General features: G+C 46.1%; 1 protein-coding gene across 2 annotated transcripts in view; it reads left to right on the top strand.

Moving 5' to 3' along the window:
• The window catches only part of TOM1 (target of myb1 membrane trafficking protein), a 48,018-nt gene that overhangs the window by 10,102 nt on the left and 16,106 nt on the right, over positions 1-21,810 (top strand). For both annotated transcript variants that reach the window (XM_053257698.1, XM_053257699.1), the window contains exons 3-11: positions 1,501-1,579; positions 6,881-7,030; positions 8,092-8,226; positions 9,235-9,381; positions 12,054-12,170; positions 12,409-12,542; positions 12,647-12,680; positions 14,280-14,394; positions 15,535-15,655. In XM_053257698.1, coding sequence (XP_053113673.1) covers positions 1,501-1,579; positions 6,881-7,030; positions 8,092-8,226; positions 9,235-9,381; positions 12,054-12,170; positions 12,409-12,542; positions 12,647-12,680; positions 14,280-14,394; positions 15,535-15,655 — 1,032 coding nt within the window. The remainder of the gene's footprint in view (positions 1-1,500; positions 1,580-6,880; positions 7,031-8,091; positions 8,227-9,234; positions 9,382-12,053; positions 12,171-12,408; positions 12,543-12,646; positions 12,681-14,279; positions 14,395-15,534; positions 15,656-21,810) is intronic.

The following is a 21,810-nucleotide window of genomic DNA, read 5'->3' as shown; positions in this document are numbered from 1 at the left end:
ATTAGCTGCTACCCATAATTGGTTGCATGGGGATAAACTCAGGCTGTTGTCCCTTCTCTAAAATGTTTTAATTCAAGATTGTTCTTGCCCCTTTCTCATGAAAGGCAGCTTGTTGCGGAATATTCCTTCTTTAAAGCTAGCTCGCTTGCTTCAGGCGTTTAAGAGACTGGAAAATCTCAGCTGACCCATTCAGTGCTCTGATATTATCCCATTTGTGCTAGGGTTCTTCTTTCAGGTATATTGATAATACTGTAAAATCAGAGAGATGCAATAGGGAAGTGTAAAGCTTCCGCCTCAATCCCCCCTCCCCCCCCCCCGTCACCACCATCCTATACACCTAAGGAGAGGGAAAGAGACATTGACAACACAACACTGAGACAACCCAGAAATCGGAGGAATGCCAAACCCATTCATTCTGGACCCTATAAATAACCCATGGTGGGTTTGCTGGTGACCTCAGTTATGTGTAATAACAGCATGTAACAGGAGTGGTGCTCTGTGAAATGCAAAGCAGCAGTTATGTGACTGCTACTAATACATGCACTCTGAGGGAAGCCTCCTAGTACTTCTCATTCTCGTGAACTCTGAAGTGGAGTCATCTGTTTCAGTCAACAATATTTGATATCGAAATGATAGCCCTGCCCCGTTCCAGTCCTGTGTCTCTGTCCCAGTGTGTACCTGGCTTAGCTCTGCAGCAAAACTCTCCCTCTCCCCCTTATAGCAAGGCAGACCATTGGTCCATCTGGCTCAGTTTTGTCAACACATGCTAGCAGCAGCTTCTCCAGGGTTTCAGGCAGGAGTCTTTCATAGGCCTACCTGGAGATGCCAGGAACTGAAACTGTCGTACGCTCTGCCACTGAGCTATAGCCCCAAAGGTGGCATACAGGGGTCTCCTATCTAGGTACTGACCACATCAAGACCTCCTTAGCTGAAGCAAGGTAGCTTGATCATGTGCCCTTAGACTATGCTCTGAGACTCCTGGCAACAGGTAGCACATACACCACCTATAGAGAAAGCAGTGGAACTTATTTCGAGATGCAGAATATCTTTTCTGTTTGAAAACAAGATATTCTCCTGTGAGTCGGCTGCTTTGTCTTTGCTCAGCTGCTGTCCCCTTCTGGCAGACTGTGGATACAAATCTTCCCTCTCACTTCAAACCAACCACCACCCTTGGATTTTGCCCAGTTGTAGTTAGAAATAGCACCTTTTCTTGCACATGTCCTGCATCTCACTGTATGCCTATCTTGCTCTTTGCACTCCTTAGCTCTGTTAATACATACACTTCTCTCACTCAAGCAAATGAAATATGTGGATTTTAAAAACAGTCGCTATTAGCATCAAGGGAAGCTATAGCTTAGCTTACTTGGTTGGTTGTGTGATTTCAAAATGGCAAGGTCTGAGGAATAAAGCCGGCCGAGCCTTACTGCTTGTATTGGCAAACTGCAGCTATATGTTTTGCCAGTGCGATCACTTTTCTAATTGTGCTTCTCTGGCCCTCAGGCCCAAAGATGCCTTCCGAGCCATAAAGAAAAGGATCGTTGGGAATAAGAACTTCCATGAAGTGATGCTGGCTTTGACAGTGAGTAGTCTGGCCCCTTTCTCAATAAACGAGGAAACCTTAATGATAGGTTGAAATATAGTTCACTGAAGGCCCAACACATTTCAAGCAGACTAGTCTTCAGGGGTAGGGATGTGCACGAACCTGTTCAGGGGCCCTTTTACTACTACTACAACAAATATTTATAAACTGCTCTTCAACCAAAGTTCTCAAAGAGGTTTACATAGAAAAATAAATAATACATAAATAAGATGGTCCCCTGACCGCAAAGGGCTCACAGTCTACAAAGAAACCTAAAGTATACACCAGCAACAGCTGCTGGAGGGATGCTGTGCTGGGGCTGGATAGGGCCAGTTGCTCTCCCCCTGCTAAATATAAGAGAATTTTACAGGCCTCCTGTTTCCCCTGCCGACGCTCGCTTTAAAAGTGGTCCGGCAGGGCAGCAGTGTACCTCCCTGCCGCCCCATCCTCTCCTCGGACCAGAAGTGACCAGAAGTAGCCCGTGTCCATGTGTACGTCGGGCACATGTGCACGCACATTGCACGTGTGCATGCCGATATGCTCACGGTCTACTTCCGGTCCAAGGAGAGGACGGTGCAGCAGAGAGGTATGCTGCCACCCCGCCAGAGCGCTTTTTAGGTGAGCGCCAGCAGGGAAAACACGTATGGGGGGGCACCCTCCCCCACCCTTAAAGTTACCCTACCCCCATCTTCGAACCGGCCCCCACTGGTTCTGTGCACATTCCTATTTGGGGCAGTGACGGAGCAAAGGAACCTTCTCTATTACCTCAAAGTAGAATAAGAATCGATCTACACACTATTTTAAGCATATGATTGGGGATAACATGCTTGCTTCTTATCCAGTAAATAGCAGCCGGATCAGGATCATGTGGAAGGGGGCTTAACCCCTACGTGATTTCAGTGCAGAAAACACACACACACAGACCTGCTTTTTGTTTGGTGTCAACAGGAGCTCTTTTTCTGAGACAGCTAGCAGCCATGTGGGCAGGCACAATTGGGATTGTGGGAGAGGCAAGCCCCTCTCCCTGACAGTCCAGCTGCTATTTCCTGCATAAAAAACAAGTACACTGGTCATAATAATGTGTTTGCAATGCCTGGTTTGACCCTTCCTCTGAGACAATATAGAAGACTGCTTTGCTCCATTACTACCCTGAAGAAGAAATTCATTGGGTCTTCAACAAATCAAATGGGGGCAGGGGGGTTTCTGAATTTTAGTTGTAATCTTTTTAGTTGCAGTTTTAATAGGGCCTGTATTTTATATTCTTTGTATGTGTTAGGTAATTGGTTTTTATGGGATTTTAGACTATTGTATTTTTATTAGGGTGGTGGGTGTTTTTTTTTAGTTTGCATGCTGTTTGCTGGTATGATTGTATAATCTGTTTTGTTTTGTTTCATCTGTTTTGCTATGGTCTGAGGACTAAATGCAAATAAAATCAATACTACTACTGCTATTTATTTATTTTTTAAACCCACACATTTCAGTTTACCGTTGAGGCTTCTGCTTCTGTTGCTTCTATATTGGTGCATTATTTTGATTCTTCTTCAGTTAACATAGAGCCATCATTTTCCCCCACCCCAGTCATATGTCTATTTCTTACCACCTTTTAGCTGATGAGACCAGCTGTCATTACAGCACAACTCAGTTGACTTCAGTAATTGAGTAAAGGACTGGAACATTCTAGAAATTGGCTGTGTCCGGGGTGTCTCTGGACAAGAGGTGTAACCTTATGTGCCTGTCTGCACGTTGAGATCATCAGCAGAGACCTTGCTCCATGTCCTGCTGTGGTTGGAAGTGTGATTGGTGGTGACATGTTCTGATGACAGCCCCAAGGCTGGGGAACCCCTATTGGAAGTCCACTTAGCCCCACCCCCATCCCGCCTCTGTCAGTTTTTTGACAGAATGTTAAGACATGTCAGGCATCTGGCTTGACATAAAGTTTGCATCTGACTGGTTTTATGTTGTGTAGTGTTTGTTGCTACTGCTCTAGTATGCAGGGCCGGTGCTAGGGTTTTTTGCGCCCTAGGCGAGATCACCTTCTGGCGCCCCCGCCACACCCCCAACATACTGTGCATACATAACACATGTTTGCCCACCATAAGCAGATTCCTACATCAGATGCCAACATGCAGTATATACTCCTATGTTGTGGAGGAGGAGAGCTGGTCTTGTGGTAGCAAGCATGACTGGTCCCCTTAGCTAAGCAGGGTCCACCCTGGTTTGCATTGGAATGGGAGACTAGAAGTGTGAGCATTGGAAGATATTCCCCTCAGGAGATGGAGCCACTCTGGGAAGAGCATCTAGGTCCCAAGTTCCCTCCATGGCAGCATCTCCAAGATAGGGCTGCAAGAGACTCCTGCCTGCAACCTTGGAGAAGCCACTGCCAGACTGGGTAGACAATACTGAGCTAGATAGACCAATGGTCTGACTCAGTATATGGCAGCTTCCTATGTTCCTAAATACTACTGCAGCACACACACAAGACACCTGTCCCATCCTGACACTCAGCCAACTTCCATAATCAAGATCCTACACACACACCCCACAACTGCCTACTCCTAGATTGACAAGGAATACAAGCCACACCTAATGGCACAGCAGGGAAGTAACTTGCCTAGGGAGCAAAAGGTTGCTGGTTCGAATGGAAACACCTATATCGGGCAGCAGCGATATAGGAAGATGCTGAAAGGCATCATCTCATACTGTGTGGGAGGAGGCAATGGTAAACCGCTCCTGTATTCTACCAAAGAAAACCACAGGGTTCTGTGGTTGCCAGGAGTCAAAACCAACTTGATAGCACAAGAAACCACACCAGGGCTACCAACTTTCCAATAAGCCTCTGTACCCCCTTCTCAGTGTTCCAACAAGCCAGCAGCCAAGTCAGGTAAAGAAACATCAAATTGCATTTCACTTAAAGCAAACATTTATAGCCAGGAAGGAAGGAAGGAAGGGGGAAGGAAAGAGATAGATACATAGACAGATAAATAGACGACAAGTAAGGGAGAGCGAGTGCTTGAGAGAGAGAGAGAGAGAGAGAGAAGGAAGGAAAGAGGGAAGGAAGGAAAGAGATAGATAGATAGATAGATAGATAGATAGATAGATAGATAGATAGATAGATAGATAGATGATAGGAAGTGAGGGAGAGAGAGAGAGAAAAAGAAAGGCAGAGAAGAGGGAAGGAAAGAGAGAGAAGGAGTGAGGGAGAGTGAGGGAGAGAGAGAGAGAGAAAGGAAGGAAGGAAGGGGGAAGGAAAGAGATAGATACATAGACAGATAGCTAGACAAGAAGTGAAGGAGTAAGGGAGAGCGAGTGAGAGAGAGAGAGAAGGAAGGAAGGAAAGAGATAGATAGATGATAGGAAGTGAGGGAGAGAGTCATCAATCAATGACTATCAAACACTAAATAAAGGTCATGAATTATATCCAAGTGGACTGATTTTAGTACCATATTATTAATTTTTCTTTAAAGCTTTTCTAGTGCAACACAGCTCTCATATCAGAAGTGCTTGGTTATTATCTGCTTTAAAAATAATTAAAAATTATTATTATCTGCGCAGGGCTGCCTGCCTGCAGTGGAGCTGAGCCGAGCCGAGCCGGGGAAGGCCCTCTGCACACGCTGGGAAGTCGGAACGACTCCCCAACGCCAAGAAGTTTAGAGCGCGCGGCGGCGGATCCGCCTCCTGGACCGGGAGCGGACCACGGTGGGCCGGGGGCTCCGCGATGGGGCTCCCCCGGCGCGCCCTCTTCTCGCCAAGCAGCCTCCTCCCAGCCCGCTCACCTCGGCTTGCCGCTCACTGCGCCGCGGGGCGCTCTTGGCGGGGCTGTCCCAGGCGCCTCCTGCCGCCGCCGCCTCCGCGCACCCCCCTGCTCCTCGGGCCCGGCTTCATCGCGCGGCAGCTGCTCTGGCAGCGGCGGGGCCAGGGAGGGGCTTTTCAAGGCGGAGAGGTGGCGCCCTCCCCATCCCACCCGACAGGACACACCCCCGCCCAGCGCTGGGCTGACGGGACGGGAGGCCCAGCCAGCCTCTTCTTGTGCCCGGATCCAGATCCCGAGGGCAAGGCTCCTTCGGGGCGAAGGGGTGCCTCTGAGCACGTGCAGAGGGCCCAGGGGTATGGGGGAGGGCGTGCGCCGCTGAAGGGGCAACGAGCATTTCGGAGCGTGTGAAGGAGCTTTGTCCCGGCGGGGGGACTTTTTGGCGCCAGCGCCCCCTCCATTTTGGCGCTCTAGGCAACTGCCTAGTTCGCCTTAATGGACGCGCCGGCCCTGCTAGTATGGGCTTACTGTTGTTTCTTGTTTTCTTGGTCTTGTGGTTGTTATGTATTTCTAACTGAAAGCTGCTTTGGAGGCTAGAAGCAGCCTGTAAATATTAAATAAACCTCAGAGCTGGAATGTTAAGTCTTGGATTAAGTAGTGGGAAAGCACCAAAATACTGTAACAGGTATGCCATTAATGTTTAGTTGGCAGAAAATGAAATAAAGAAGAATTTGCCGGTTTGCATACAGCATAGCTGTTATCCCTGCTAACCTGGCAAAGAGGCACCTTTTAATGTGGTTATTCTCTTTATTTAGCAGGGGGAGAGTAACTGGCCCTATCCATCCCCAGCACAGGACCTCCAGTGACTGTTGCTGGTGTCTATCTTATGTTTCTTTTTATATTGTGAGCCCTTTGGGGACAAGGATCCATCTTATTGATTTGTTATTTCTCTTTGTAAACCGCCCTGAGCCATTTTTGGAAGGGCGGTATAGAAATAAAATAAAATAAATAGCATGCCACCAGTGGAAGGGCCATGCACCCTTGTGGCTCCCACAGCATCTGAGTGCTCATCCCCACTGTTAGCAAGGATAGAGGCTGCCGCATGTGCACTAAGTGGCAGGAGCTAAACTGGGGCAAAAACGTACCATATTTATCCGAATCCAAGATGAGGTTTCCCCCCAGTTCTTTCCTATTAAATATTGGGGGCAGGTTTCTTTCTTTTGGGGGAAATACAGGTGTAACCTGTATTTAATCTCTATCTTTTAATGAATTCTTAAATTCCGAGTCGCCTTCTATTTGGGTAAATATGGTATGGCTTAGTGGGCTTGCAGCAGCCCCCAGCCCCATAACAGTGGGGGCAATTTCTCAACTGCTGCAGAAGCAGTGCGCTGTGCTGTATGTAAGCCAGTGCCTGCAGCCTTGGATTTTTCTGAGTGGAAAGTCTCCATGTGGCATGTGTATACATCTAAATTGCTAATTTCCCTAGGCTAGAGGGAAAGCAAGCAGAGTGGGACAGAGAAGCACCATCCCTAACCTTTTATTTGACTCTACAGGTCCTTGAAACTTGTGTCAAAAACTGTGGGCACCGCTTCCATGTGCTGGTGGCTAGCCAGGACTTTGTAGAAGGTGTGCTGGTGCGAATCATTCTCCCCAAAAACAACCCACCTGCCATTGTTCATGACAAGGTGCTGACCCTCATACAGGTAAGTGTGCATGAAATGAGCTGCACATGCAAGTGCCTATCCAGGAGATCTAGGTCTTCCTTTATTGGCAAAGAGCTGGACAAGGAGGAGCAAGGAAAGTCAAATGAAGTTCGGATGTTTCAAAGTTTCATCTTGTGGTTGTTTCTCGGAGTACTCCCACCTGTGCTGTGTGCTAGAGTGGCCGATGAGAATTAAATTCTGACCACAAAGGGCTATGGCTGAAGCTCAAGTTATTTTCAGGGTTAAGTGTCTGCCATACTTGAAATTAAAAGTTCTACTTCTATGCAATCCAGTGTTCTCTCTAATTTTTTTAATCTGTGTGCGGAATGAGTTTTGTTCTGGGTGGCAGTATCAAGGCAGTGTGTGCACACATGCATTCAGAATGGGGCCTTCCTGATTCAACCTGAGCGGGATCTAAAATTAACTGAACAGACATTCAAAAACTTGTGAGCGGGCACGCCTTAGAGGGAACACTGATGCAATCCAAATAATCTGCCAAGAGAAGCTGAATTCTGCAACCTATATATATTATGCAAATTGACTCTATCCTATCATTTCTCTTATTGCATTTAATTTATTCTGATACTGTTGGGCATGGGGAGGAGCAAGGCATTATCTAGGACAAGGGTTCCCACACTGTGGTCCTCCAGATGTTGGTGAACTCCACCTCCCATCATTCCCAGCCACAGTAAATTGTGGTTGAGGATGATGAGACTTGCAGTTCAGCAACACCAGCAGGTTTGGAACCTCTGATCTAGGCCACTAAAGCCCTACATCCAACGAATGAAAATCTTGTTCAGCCATCCCTCTGGCACTTGAGATGTTAGCTGGCATTGTATTCAGTTTTCTAAGCATATCTTCACTGCTTGAAGGGGTAGAAACTTGTTTTTAAAAGAGAGAGAGAGAGATCTGGGACATTTAATTCTGCACCTGAATTCTGTGCTCTCTCTGCACTCTTATGGAATCATGGCATTTACACAGTCCTGGTTATTTCTTTTCATTAGATATAGAACAATGTGAATTATAATATTCTGAGATGGTACCTTTTCCTGTCTTTCCAGTCCTGGGCAGATGCATTCCGCAGTACACCAGACCTGACGGGGGTCGTAGCTGTTTATGAGGACTTGAGAAGAAAAGGCCTGGAATTTCCCATGACTGATCTGGATATGCTGTCACCCATCCATACACCACAGAGGGTAAGGTTAATGCCACCTCCTGTGCACAGATCTTCTTAAAATCTGTTTTTTGAAAGGGCATACTAGGGAAGACAAAGGGCCAGAGATTTTTGGAACACCAAAATAAAAATTAGTTTGGGGCGTGGAATTCTATTATCAAGGTAAAGTATGCAAATTATGCATATTATCAACAATGGTATATAAACTGCTGTTGATTTCAAAGATGGCATACTTCTTTTTTCCTCCTCCTGTGCACTATTTCATAATGTAGTGAGATATGGATTCTTGGAAAGATTTAAATTTATCTTGGATTAAATGTATAGTATTAGTTTAAATTAAAATACTGCTCAGTTTGCTGTGTTTTATACAAATCCAGACTTGATATGTCTTTCTCTTAAGAAATAAGCCTTAGGTTGGAAAGTTCATTAGGCTGAATGGAGAAAAGGCTTGTAGGTCAATATCCATAAACTGTCTTTTCAGATGAAACATAGATTTTTGTAACTCTTTATTCCCATGCTTGAACAGAGCATAGGAGCTATTTGGAGCTTTGGAGTCTCACTTTGTAATGATTATGAGCCTTGCCCAAGACTTACTTTGACTTCTGAACAGAAACTGCCTGTGTAGGTCCAACCTTTTCTCTATATATACAAGGACTAGCATCATACTGTTTGGCTTTTGAACTGAAGAGCGATTCCCAATTTTCCAGGTTCCTCACAACACATGCAGAGACGTGAAACATGCATGACCCTGGTTACGTCCAGCATACCAGGACTTCTGGTTGGAATAAGCAGGAGTGAGTGTTGTCTATCTGGAAACCATAGGAAAGTGTTAAGGTTCTGTCGAGAAAACATAAGAGAGGTTATACGTTGCACACATAGCTCATTACAAAGAGGAACCTCAAGGACCAGAGTGGATAAGAGAAAGAGAATCTGCATGGAATAAATTCTTTGAGTGGGAATCCATACAGATTTCTTGTGCAGGCTTGCCTATAACAGAATAACTTCTCTTTTACTGTGGATTCCTTTCTAGACTGTATATAGCACAGACTCCCCGTCAGGACTGAACTCGCCAGCAGCAGACTCCCCTCAGACAATCGAGTCTATTCTGCATCCTGTGTCCCTGCCAGGTGTTCCAGGAGCCTCCACAGATGCCCCCATCACACCAACATCAGAGCAGGTAAAAGCAACGTGAGCCTAGTGCTGTTCTTGGAGTACACCCTGCCTGAAACTTTCTATATTCTAGCAACCACTAGACGCCCTACTTATAAAAGAGATTGTCTCACTCAAGGAAAACTTATGTTTGCAAGTTCTACAATCTCCAAATGGCAGTGTGTCCAAGGGAGCACTGTCAGAGTGGTCCTATGTGCCTGGAAAAGGTATGTGATGTAGTGCCAGACAGGCCATGGAGGTGGGAACATATGATAGAATGGGATATAGATGGGTAGATCCCTGGCCCTGTGCTTTCAGTCATTTTGCTTTCCCATGGTGCCTTGCTCTCAACTTTTCTCCATGCCCACCCCTGCGCATCCCTTTATAAATACTGCTTCTGTGGCTAGGCTCTACAAGCAGTGCTCTGTTCTAAAGATTATATTTCCAAATAGGAGCTTGGTATTTGTAGTTGCTTGTTTAGTCTCAGTGGCTTACATACCATGCAGTCCCCCCCCCCCATTATTCTAAGCGGGATGAACTGCAGCATTCTGTGCAAAAGCACTTGGGCTCCAGTTGCAGAGGTGGAGTGCCTCTGTGGCTTCTAAGCACAGTGTCATCTTGGTACCAATGCATCTTCTGTTCTTCCAAATGGAAGCGACATCAGAACAGTGATGACATAGTGCTTAGTGGGCACAGAGGAGCCCTGTCTCCGCAATCAGCGTCCCCACACTTTTAATTTAGTTTATTTTTGTTTTGTTTTGTTTGTTTGTTTGTTTATCTATCACAAATGTATACCGCCCCAAACTCACGTCTCTGTATGCATCTTGCTTGGAATGATGCGGACTGTGCAGTATATAAGCCACTGTCTAGAGATTACCACTCCTTCTGCATGAGCCAGGTTACTTTACAGTTGTTGCTTTTAAAGAAATGTTAATGCTATAAACATGCAGATCAAAACAACAACACATGGATGAGTGCAGGAAGCCATCCTTTACAGGTTTGTTGGGGAATTCATTGCAAAACCCATTATTTTTCTCTGCGAGGTGGCTTTTTCTAGTAGTATAGAGAGTTCACTGGCAACTGCACATGTTGCCCATTTGCCTGGCCATAAAATCCTAGGGTCATGTAATTTATAGTTGGAAGTGACCACACAAATCTTCTAGTCCAACTCCTTACAGGTATCAGATTTCATATTGAGGTCACAACATCTTTATCTTTATATATATTTCTCTAAGGCATACCCGTTGCTAATCCCATGCATTGCAGCTCTCGCAAGAGTTTGTGAGCAGTTGCCCGGTTAGGGACAGGGGAGAAAATGGTGGTGGTGGTAGCTGAGTGGCCAGCAGGCAAAGAAAACTGTGGTGAATGGTGGTGGGCAGCTGGCCAGCAGGCCAAAGAAGACAATGGCGGCAGGGCTGGGGCAGTTGGGGGAAGAAGATGGCTGGCGGGGGAAGAAGATGGTGAGCGGGTGGGCAAAAAAGCAGTGGCAAGGGCGGGGGGAGTGGTGGTGGGCGATCTAGAGGTGCAGATGCTCTGCGCCCGGCTCAGCTAGTATTTCTTATGTTATTTATCACATCAAAACATAAATGAGGTGGCAAGCGAATCTACCCTGCTTATTTCATAGCATTTATATAGCACATTTCATGAGTTCAAAGCACTTCTCAGTAATCCTTAGAATAACCCTGTAAGGTAGGTCAGTAGTATTACCCTTATGTTGCAGATGAAGGACTTAGGTTGAGAGAGAGTGACTTGCCTAAGGGCATCTAGCAAGTTAATGGCAAATGAGAGATTTGAACTGGTAACTTTCTGGCTCTTTCTCTTAGCCTCTGTGGTACACCTTCTGTGATGTAAACTGTATTCAGGATATGGAGGGAAAGATATGGTGGCCTTTAATGAAATTCACAAGCTCCACTTTCCGATTCACCTGTTTTAGCCAAACATGCTCCCCCCCCTTCTAAAAACAGTAGCTAAGGGAATTGTAATAAAACCTAAGGGAGGTGGCCCTTTCTCTCCCACCCCCCACTGCAATTTGAGCACTGGCATTAACATAACATTGGAACAAAGTTCCAGTTGCCTGTTCAGCCATAGAACCTGGACTTGTATGTTCTGTCCATCAGTTATGTTTCCCCCCCGCCCGAAATGCAGCCATCCGTATGATTGCTGATCATGTCTGCCAAATAAAATGGACAAACACAAGATGTATTAATATGAGGCGGCAGGGGAAGGAGAAATGCAAGTTTATCACTGTTTCATAAGTCTATATGATGTTAAAGGGCGTCCTAGAAAGTAATTGTATTTAAAGTCAAGAACCTTGTGACCACAGGCTTTGCCTACGTAAGGTCTTGCGTTCAATCCGTAGCATCTCCAATGAAGATATCACATACCGTGTTTCCCCGAAAATAAGACAGTGTCTTATATTAATTTTAGCCCCAAAAAATGCACTAGGGCAATTAGCGGTACATCAGAAATTACTGCTAGGTCTTACTTTCGGGGTAGGTCTTACTTTTGGGGAAACAGGGTAGAATAAGACTCCTTCCTGAGATCCCTGAGAGACAAGAGTAGATAGTGCTGGGCTAGATGGACCAGTGGTCTTATTCTGTACAAGGCAGGTTCAGATGTTCAGAAATTCTAACTTCCCCTTTCCCCTCGCCTACTCTGGTAATGAAAAGTTTAGCTTAATGCATGCCTTTGTGATTTCAGATCGGGAAACTACGCAGTGAGCTGGAAGTGGTGAATGGCAATGTAAAAGTGATGTCTGAGATGCTGACGGAACTGGTTCCGGGCCAGGCTGAAGCCTCCGACATTGACCTGCTCCAGGTAGGAATTGGCTGGAATGTAAGTTTGCCATTGCTGCTGTAAGCGGGGACTTGACTTGATACACTCCAGCAAACATTGCGGCTTGCTGGGATGCAAGCAATGCAGCAAAAATAACTTCATCGTATCAGTGACCTGAGTGGTAAGAATGGATTTTTAGTCCTGGCCAGTTATTGGCTGTTGCTTCTTAACCGAGCTCCCTTGGTTCACTGGTCATGATTTACGTTCTCGCCACAAATAGGAACTGAACCGGACGTGTAAATCGATGCAGCAGCGTGTGCTGGAGCTGATCCCCCGTATCCTCAATGAACAACTAACGGAGGAGCTTCTCATTGTCAATGACAACCTCAACAACATTTTCCTGCGCCATGAACGGTATCCCTAAGTCCTTCCTTTTGTCCCCTGCTTTCCCCCTCCACTTTGCACAAACAGAGCAGCCCGTTGCCTCCCACTGACGCTCATCTCCCTCTTTCTCGTAGGTTTGAGCGGCTCCGATCTGGCCAGTCCACAAAGGTGATTCAGCACTCTTTTCCTTTAAAGCATGCTAACAATGTTTTATCGCTTGTACAGATTCATATGATGCTGTAGACAACTGCTGTTGTGACGCTTCAGAATCCTCTGTGTGGGAAATTCAAGTATTTGATATTGCGTTCAGAGAGGCATCTTCCATTATTACATCAAATAGCAGCTGAGGATTGGGGATATCAAGGAGGGACATAAATCAAATCACTCCGTTATGGACATACCATAACCATACATCTGAATTTCTAACTCCAGATACATTTTGGCATCTCACTGATATCAGTGTATTGAAGCTTGTATCTCACCCATCCTGTTGTTGTCTTGACTGGAGACAAAAGAAAATTCTGGGAGCCTTGTTTTAATGAAATCGGGGTCTGGCCTGCACGAGCAGCCAATGGGCCATGTTTCCTTCATCTGCACTCTGTGCTAGGCGATTTGCATATCTGCCATATATGTTGCAGTTCTGTCCACTTTCCATGACAGTCTACTGTGCAACATGCATTTCACAGCAGCTTTAAAAGATCTTCACTATCTTTCACTTCTCGGGGGTCACAAAATATGACTTGGAGATTCATACATTGCTTGCCCAATGCCACCTTAGTGTAGAAGTACACACCTGTTTTCCGGTTGTTCATTTGCTAAGTTTGCCTTTATATCATTATGGTTAGCATTCTTGGAGTGGCTGCAAACAGGTAAATACTTCGTCCCTTTCATCCTGCTCAGTTGAAAGGATTATTGAGTCCTAATCTGAGTTGGTACTCAGGCTGTAAGTATCCATAAGCAGAGGAGAAAATGTGTCTGGAGTCATTTAGATGGAATTGGGGGTGGATGTGCTAAAGCCAATCCTCCTTGCAAAGCAAAGTTGAAACCACATGTGCAAACCTGAAGTCATAACAACAACATCAACAACAAATATTTATATATTGCTTTCCAACAAAAGTTTCCAAAGCCGTTTACATAGAGAATGAATGAATGAATGAATGAATGAATGAATGAATGAATAAGATGGCTCCCTGTCCCCAAAGGGCTCACAATCTAAAAAGAAACATAAGATAGACACCAGCAACAGTCACTGGAGGGGTGCTGTGCTGGGGCTGGATAGGGCCAGTTAATCTCCCCCTGCTAAATAAAAATCACCAAATTAAAAAGGCACCTCTTTGCCCAGTTAGCAGGGGTAAAGTTACCAGGGTAAAGTTACATAAGATGCAAGTTTCTGTGTTTGGATCCCATTGAATCATGGGGACTGAAGCACACAGTTAGGCATTCAAGTTTCCTTGATTGCAGTGGAACTGAAGATGGCCTGGCGCTCTCTGGATTGTGCCCATAGTGCTCTTGGCCTTCCAGTAAATAGTGAGGGCCACCAAAAATCGACCCTGGGTGGTCAAGCTCACTGGCTGGGTCTCTTATACATAGCAGAACTTTAGTTTATGGTGCATGCTTTTAAAAGGCTTGTATTTAATGGATGGCATTTTAGATTTCACCATCCATACAACACACATGATCTCCTAAACAGAACCACATCTGGGCAGAAACACTGTGACTGTTGAGAACAGTGCAAGAATGGCAAGTAAATGTTATGTCTCTTGAAAGCAACCGAGCAGTGCAGAAAATGCAAGCAACGTGCCTGACGTGGAGCTTCGTGCTGCTCCAGTGGGGAAGGAGCCTGAAGCCACCAACACCCTCTCATCACAGCTTGCAGGAATGAGTGAGTAACCCAGTTGTGCTCCTTGTTTGTGCAGCCCCATGGCTCAGTTTTCCAGCCATTAAACCTGCAGTCTACCTCTCCCTCCGTTTCCTCAGTCCTTGCTTGGAACATAGGAATCTACCTTATCCCGAGTCAGATCATTGGTCCACCTTGCAAAGTACTGTATTGTCTACATTAACTGGCAGCAACTTTCCAAGGTTTCAGGCCAGAGTCTTTCCCGCCCTTTTGCAGGTGGTGGATTGCAACTTCCATAATCCCCGACTGTTGGCCACTGATGGGAATTATGGGGGTTGTAGTCCAAAAACAGCTGGAGGTCCAAAGTTGTACAGCCCTGTCCAAAGGGGAATTTCTTACAGCACTCACCAGTAGTCACCCAAAATGCAAATCAAAGCAGACCTTGCTTAGCAAAGAGGACAACTCATGCTCACTTGCATTTCTGTACTGCCTAACAAAAAGATCTCTAGGTGGTTCAAATTTGAATTGGAGGTAGCAGAATCAAGCACACCGAAGCAGCAAATATATGCAGTTTGGGGTACTTCTCATCACTTATCGAGCCCTTGTGAGAAGGGCTTGGCAGGCGGTGGGGAGGAAGGTTTCGTTACCTTCCCTTCCCCGCAGAAGATCGTGTACCCCGATGATCCTCCACTACCTCCAGCAGCGTGGACGGTCAGGGACTGGAACCCGTTGTTCACCCCACCCCCGGGACTCCCATAATGCACTGCCTGAGTGCGCAGTGTATTATGGGTATCCCCCGGCACTGGCCAGGCACCCCGCAGTCTGCAAGCAGCCAGGGCTGGCAGACAATTTTTTAAAAATGGGGCTAAGGGAAGGCTTGCTCCCTTAGCCCCATTTAAGCTGCAGGCAGGTTTGCCACAGCGTTGGCAGCCCCTTGCCTCCTGCTGCTTCTCATGAGCACACAAGAGCAGGCCTGGCTGCCTTAGCCTTCCTCTTGGCAACAGCCTCATTATCACAGCAACATTTGGATGGGTGGGCAGCGTGGTATATCTGACCCTTCATATAGTTGTTTTTATCGTCGTTTTGCGCTTCCTGTCAAACTTTCAGACCAACATCTTGGCATATGATTGGTTGTCCTTAATGGGCATTGTGTCTTACGCCACTCCTGTCTCTTACCCTGTGCAGATCTGGGTTCCGGCAGCGTGAGTGCAGGGCTGCAGTCGCTGGACCATTCTGGGAAACTGGAAGAAGAGTTTGATATGTTTGCACTGACCCGAGGCAGCTCACTGGCTGAGCAGCGCAAAGAGTGAGTAGCAGCCCCTGCTGTAATAGATTCAAATCATTCAATGAACAGTGCCAGAGAATATAAATATTTGCTTAATGTATAAAAATTGCAGGATTCAACTTTTGTGGATGCAGAATTTGATCTTTGTACAAAAATTTGAGAAATATGGGTTTTAAAATTATTATTAAATAATATATTTAGCAGGGGGAGAGCAACTGACCCTATCCACCCCCAGTAGACCATCCCTACAGTGACTGTTGCTGGTGTCTATCTTTCTTTTTTAGGTTGTGAGTCCTTTGGGGACATGGGGACATCTCATTTATGTATTATTTATTTTTCTATGTAAACCACTTTGAGAACTTTGGTTGAAGAGCAGTATATAAATATTCATAGTAGTCGTATTAAACATACAGGTCTTTTTCAGCCAGAAGGCTGTGGCCTTCAATTGCATGATATATTTTCCATGTGGCTAAGCAATTTGCTGTGTCCTACATTCCAGTGTGTCATAAGCAGAGAGAAAGGGAGAAACCAAGAAACTGAAATCGAGTGTCCCTGTAGGGATGGAGAAGTTTTTAGTAAGAGATGGCAAAAGGACTGAAGAGGCAAGCCATCTCTATAAGTGATGATAAAACACCCTAGAGACATGGGACCCCGTTCACGAGCAGATTTGGAAAAGTGTGGTTTCTATTTCCAGTGCATTGCTATGCATAGTTATGGTTGTGTTGTGTTAGTACAGGTCTCAACACATTTTCTTTGGCTGTAGGAGCCAGTCCGAAAATGTAGGGATCAGCCTACTCTGTGTTCCATAGTGGGGAGGTCTGACTCATCATTTGCCCCCAGCTATTCCCTCTCTCCATGGGGAGATGGGCTTAATCCCTTCCACTCCATGGAGGGATAGACTCTGCCTTGCTTGCCCCCACCTGGCTTGCTTACTCCTCCTCACATCTGTCTCACTATTGCAAGCAATGGGCCTACGTGACCAGGTTACTTGCTCACTCCTCCTCCTGGTTGCATTCATCCTTCTCCTGACTCAGGTGCTGCACTTAAATTTCCAGGCGCCATTGCAAGCTGGCATCTGGGACTTGTCAGGACCCTTGTTCATGTTAAATTGTGTTTGCTCAACTGCTTGTTCCTTATTTGCATAGGTGGGGGCGGAGGAAACCTTGTTTTACACCCATATCTTTGTCATTGCCCTCTTGCAAGCTTCCATTGCATTTTGCACAGACTGCAGGGAAGGGGTGTTTCTTCAGCTTCACTGACATCTTTACTTTTCCACTTCGAGTTATTTTTGGTGATGGGGTTCCAAACTTCAAGAGGAAATTCTTTTGGAGACTGTTGTGTGTTTCTCTTCCCCACACAGAACTAGTCAAGGTGGACTTCAACCTTCATTAACATGTATTCATATATATGTATATGTATATATATGCTTCCCCTGCCCCTTTTCGTTTTTGGCCTGATCTCATTCTCTAATGGTCTCCCGGAATTGCAGCTGCCGTGAAATTGATAATTCATTTTAATCGCATCTGCCAAATGCAGAGCAAAGCTGTGTGTTGGTGCCTCACAGAATGCTGGCCAATCTTGTAGGACAAGCCCAGTTCAACCCAAGGCTTGTGTTACAGCTAGTCTTGTGTTCTCTTTCCCATGGTGGCCTCTGCTACTGGCCTGGAGAGGGAAACCATCCTCTCATAACACACCTTATTTATATTGCAGTACCTCTGAGATAGAATGGAGTGGAATTTTGTAGGTTTTTTTTTTTTCGTTTTCATTTTGTTGTTGTTGTTGTTGGAATGTACCCCTCTACTGGCAAATCCCCGCTGGTGTGTTTCCCAGAATGTGGGAAACTCCCATATTGGGCAGCAGCGATATAGGAAGGTGCTGAAATGCAGCATCTCCTACTGCGCAGGAGATGGCAATGGTAAACCCCTCCTGTATTCTGCCAAGAAAACCACATGGTTCCGTGGTTGCCAGGAGTTGACACCAACTCGACAGGACAACCTTTCCCTTTAGTGCTTCTGGAAAAATTTCACACACCTCTGAAGAAGCTGCCATGCATGCATGGATCTCTGTATATTTGGCTGGGAAGGAATTTTCCTGCAGGGAAAGGAGCATTTGCTTTCTGTGCAGCATTGCTTATTCCTTAAGTCATGCACCTTGTTTGTTCCTGCTGGCCTTCTTATGGCATGCAGTAATCTGGGTTATACGAGACCTGGTGTAATAGCTAAGAGCATGAGCTGTAAGCCAGGAAATCCACAGTTCAAGGCTGATTATCATGAAGTCAGAATCTTTATATGTGTAGAGAGATTTTTTAAGACACACCCATGTAAACTGCAAAAGTGAAAAGGACTTTGAGTTCAAAGTGATGCAGGTTACTGAGGAAAATAAAAAATGATATTTTCAGCAGTCCGGTTATGTTTTTGACAACAAAGTATCTATATAATTAATTCTCTAAGCCAGAATGCATGTGGATGTGTGGTGGAACTCTCGCGAGATCCCGCGAGAGTTCCAGCACGCTGACCCATGCACCAGTAACGAGTGCTGGGACAGAGGAGGATGGGCCAGGATGGAGGAGGATGGGTGGTGAGCGAAGCCCCACCTCCCTGAGGAGCATGACAGGAGGAGGGTGGGCTGGCGGGCAGAAGGGGGGGGGAGACTGGGGCAGAAGGGGGGGGGAGACTGGAGCAGGAGGTGGGGAGTAGAATGGGGCCGACGGTGGCGGGAGGGCTGGGGAGACTGGGAGAGAAAGCTGAGAACTAACTGGACCTGAAGGGTGGGGCAAAAACTAACTTGGGCAGAAGGTTGTGGGGAGAACAAACTGGGCCTGAAGGTGGGGGGAGTGTACTGCCGCACAGATGCTCTGTGCGGGATCAGCTAGTTATTTATAGTTTTGGGTTTGTCATTTGTATGCTGATTACTATTTTGAGTAAAGTTTATTAGTGTTCTAAGGTTGGATAGAAATTCTGCAAGTAGTAAAATTTGGCGCCAAATCAAAGATACAGAGAGAAAAGGAGGAAACAAGTGAACTTTGCAGTCCCAAGTACACACAGTTTTAGTTTTGTTCCTACTGCTGAAGCTGTCAGTGTAGTGCTGGAAAGTCTTGCTGATCAGAGCCCCATCTTCCCAGCTGCACTCTGCATATGGAAGGCCCAACCACTTGCAGAAGTATTTGGGTTCATGGAAGGAGGCTTTGCAGCTGTGAGCCATACAGAACAAAAAAGCAAGCAAGGGCCTGAATGTGCCTTTCAGGTACTCACACGAGATGCTCAAGGAACATCCTACCAAACTAGCTCAGAGGCAGGGCACACATTCTGATTGTTTTATTTAATAAAATATTTCCCATCCCTCCAGTACAATACTGCTCGGGGTGACTAACATACCTAGGAACATGGGGAACTGCCTTATACCAAGTCATACCATCTAGCTCAGTATTGTCGACACTGACTGGCAGCAGCACTTCAAGTTTACAGGCAGGTGTCTCTCCCAGCCCTACCTGGAGATTCCAGGGAGTGAAAGTGAACCTGAGACCTTCGGCATGCAAAGCAGATGGTCTTCCACTGAGCGATGGCCCCATCTCCTAGGGGGAATAGCTTACAGCGCTCACATGTAGTCCCCCATCCAAATGCAAACCAGGGTGAACCCTGCTTAGCAAAGGGGACACTTCATGCTTCCTGTCATAATACCAGCCTTATTAGTAAAACGGGTAAAACAATATACATTAACAAAATTCAAATTTAAAATATCCTGTAGAAATGTTAAGCACTGATAGACTTCAGGAGACTGATGTGAGTCTTGCGATGCTACTTGGCGAATCTCACAGTCCCTCCCAGCCCGTGTTTCCAAAAGCAACAGCTGTGTCTTTGGAGAAGACCCAGATTGTGCAGCATATGCCTGCACCAATTCTATGAGTGACCTCTGCTGATGCTAGAAACAGATGTTTTGTTGTGGGCACGGGCGGTTTATGTTGGAGCACAGAATACACCCACCTTACACTTAGCAAAAACTAGGCTGGGTGCCAGCCTGCTTCTAGATGTGAGTGGCATCAGCCTTCTCACTGCTGCTGAAAAGCTTATAATACTTGACTCCGAGATTGACTTCTCAGAGCCTGGCTGGTTCACCAACTGAAGGGAAGACACCAGGCAAAGAATGTGGATGCTTTTGTACACATACTGGGCTGTAGAAAGGGTGCCGTTTGCAGAGAGCAGAGTGTGGAGCAGATTTGTATAGAAAGAAGGCAGAGGAAGAGCCAGAAGCAGCTGATGTGCTGAAACCCAACCTCTTGACGCACACTCTGGGCACTCCCCTCCTACCCCGAATAGCCATAGAGGAGCTGGGCAGTGTGTCTTCTCCAGGACAACCCGATCCTCCTGTGACCAAGGCGGGCGTGATCGTTCCAATAAAGAGGCACCTTCTATTTATTCCTCGTTCTCCAGCTGGACTCGCTGCCTCCCACTATCAGTCTCTTGCCAGGAACTTGGGACTGCCTGTTCTACAGCCCTCACGCACTCCGATGCCTGCCTTTTCCTGTGGCTTTGCCGACTGATCAAGGCATCTTTTGAGGGCGCCTGCTGCAGTAGCTGGACTTGAGTGTCTTTCCAGAACCCCATGAATACCTGCGTGCAGAATTTCTGGCAACATCTCAAGCCCTTCCTGCCTTTCTGCCTCGTTAGCGGCATGGTGGTGGCACTCTTCTTCATCATTGACGCCATCGTGCACAGTGGGCCCTTCACCGACAAGCACTTCTTTGAAAAGTTTGAGCAAAGGTGGCCCAACCCCCTGGCCCTGAGAGGGAACAGTTCCCAATGACCATGGGAGGGGTGGAGGCACGGCCTGGGGGAGCTCACTCCTGGGACATCATTGCCCACGAGAGCCTTGTTCTTCCCATGTAAGAAATCATCTACATAGGTGGGAGGGTGAGGGCAAGAGGTGGGGCCTGGTCAGCAGAGGAGCATCCTATATGGCAGGAGATGGAGCTCCTGGTTCCAGTGGAAACAGGTTGGTTTCTGCAAGATGATATCTGGGTGCAGAGGTGTTGCTATAGTTGTGTGCATGCTCTGGTTATTGATAACAGCTAAGTCCAGTTGCAACCCGTAATACATCTGCCCACAATACCTCATGTATTAAAGTAGAAATGTCAGAAATGTAGAATGTGTATTGAGGTTGTGTGTTTAGGTAAGTACTCAGGAATTGAACCATTAAAAATGTGGTTTCTATTCCAGCTCAGTCTCATCAGCATTCCTTAAATCTGTGGTTCAGACACTGACTTTAAAAAATGGTTCAGTAACCTAACGAGTTTAGACCCTTTGAACTGATTTAGATGCATTTCGTGAAGGATGTCAGACTTCTTAGCTTGCACTGTAACTCATAAAATGAATATGACTTTAGCTGTTTAAAGTCACCTTAAGTGGCACAGTGGGGAAATGCTTGACTAACAAGCAGAAGGTTGCCAGTTCAAATCCCCGCTGGTACTATATCGGGCAGCAGCGATATAGGAAGATGCTGAAACACATCATCTCATACTGCATGGGAGGAGGCAATGGTAAAGCCCTCCTGTATTCTATCAAAGAAATCCAGAGGGCTCTGTGGGCGCCAGGAGTCGGAATTGACTTGACGGCACACTTTAACTTTATAGCTGTTTAACTTGAGCAAAAATATTTAGTTTTTTAAAATTATTATTCTTTAAGTTTTACAAAATGCAACAGGGTATAAAGCAGGAAAATGAATCCTAATCCTACACTTGCAAGCTAAATGTCTAATTATTGGACCATTTATTTTGAACCAGTTCCTGCTTATATTTAGGGATTCAATTCAGGTTCAAGGTACCTAAGAGATTTTGGGTTCAGGTTCAGTTCTTTCTGGGGCACTGGGGGAAAAATTGCTTGGAACCATTTGGGGAGTTTCATGTTCCGTTCGACTCCCTGGTAGAATTATGCAGAGCTGTGTCTGCTGCAGTTCTTCAGGTGCCCAGGAAGAAAGTGCAGAATGTGATTCTGGGAGTAGAAGTCAGCTTCATGATTATCTGTTTGCTTGTTTTGGGGGAGGCTGTGCGGGCCATAATTCTAACCATTGTGGCTGCAAAGCTATGCTTGAAAGTATGTGGGCAATGAGGTGCAGAAACCTCAGAAATCAGTGCAGTGGCTATCTTTTTCCTGTAGCTGGGGACAGGGCTTTGGTTTCCTTAG

The sequence above is a fragment of the Hemicordylus capensis genome, chromosome 5 (genome assembly GCF_027244095.1).
Source record: "Hemicordylus capensis ecotype Gifberg chromosome 5, rHemCap1.1.pri, whole genome shotgun sequence".
Classification (NCBI taxonomy): Eukaryota; Metazoa; Chordata; class Lepidosauria; order Squamata; family Cordylidae; genus Hemicordylus; species Hemicordylus capensis.
This window is presented reverse-complemented; position numbering and strand designations above follow the sequence as displayed.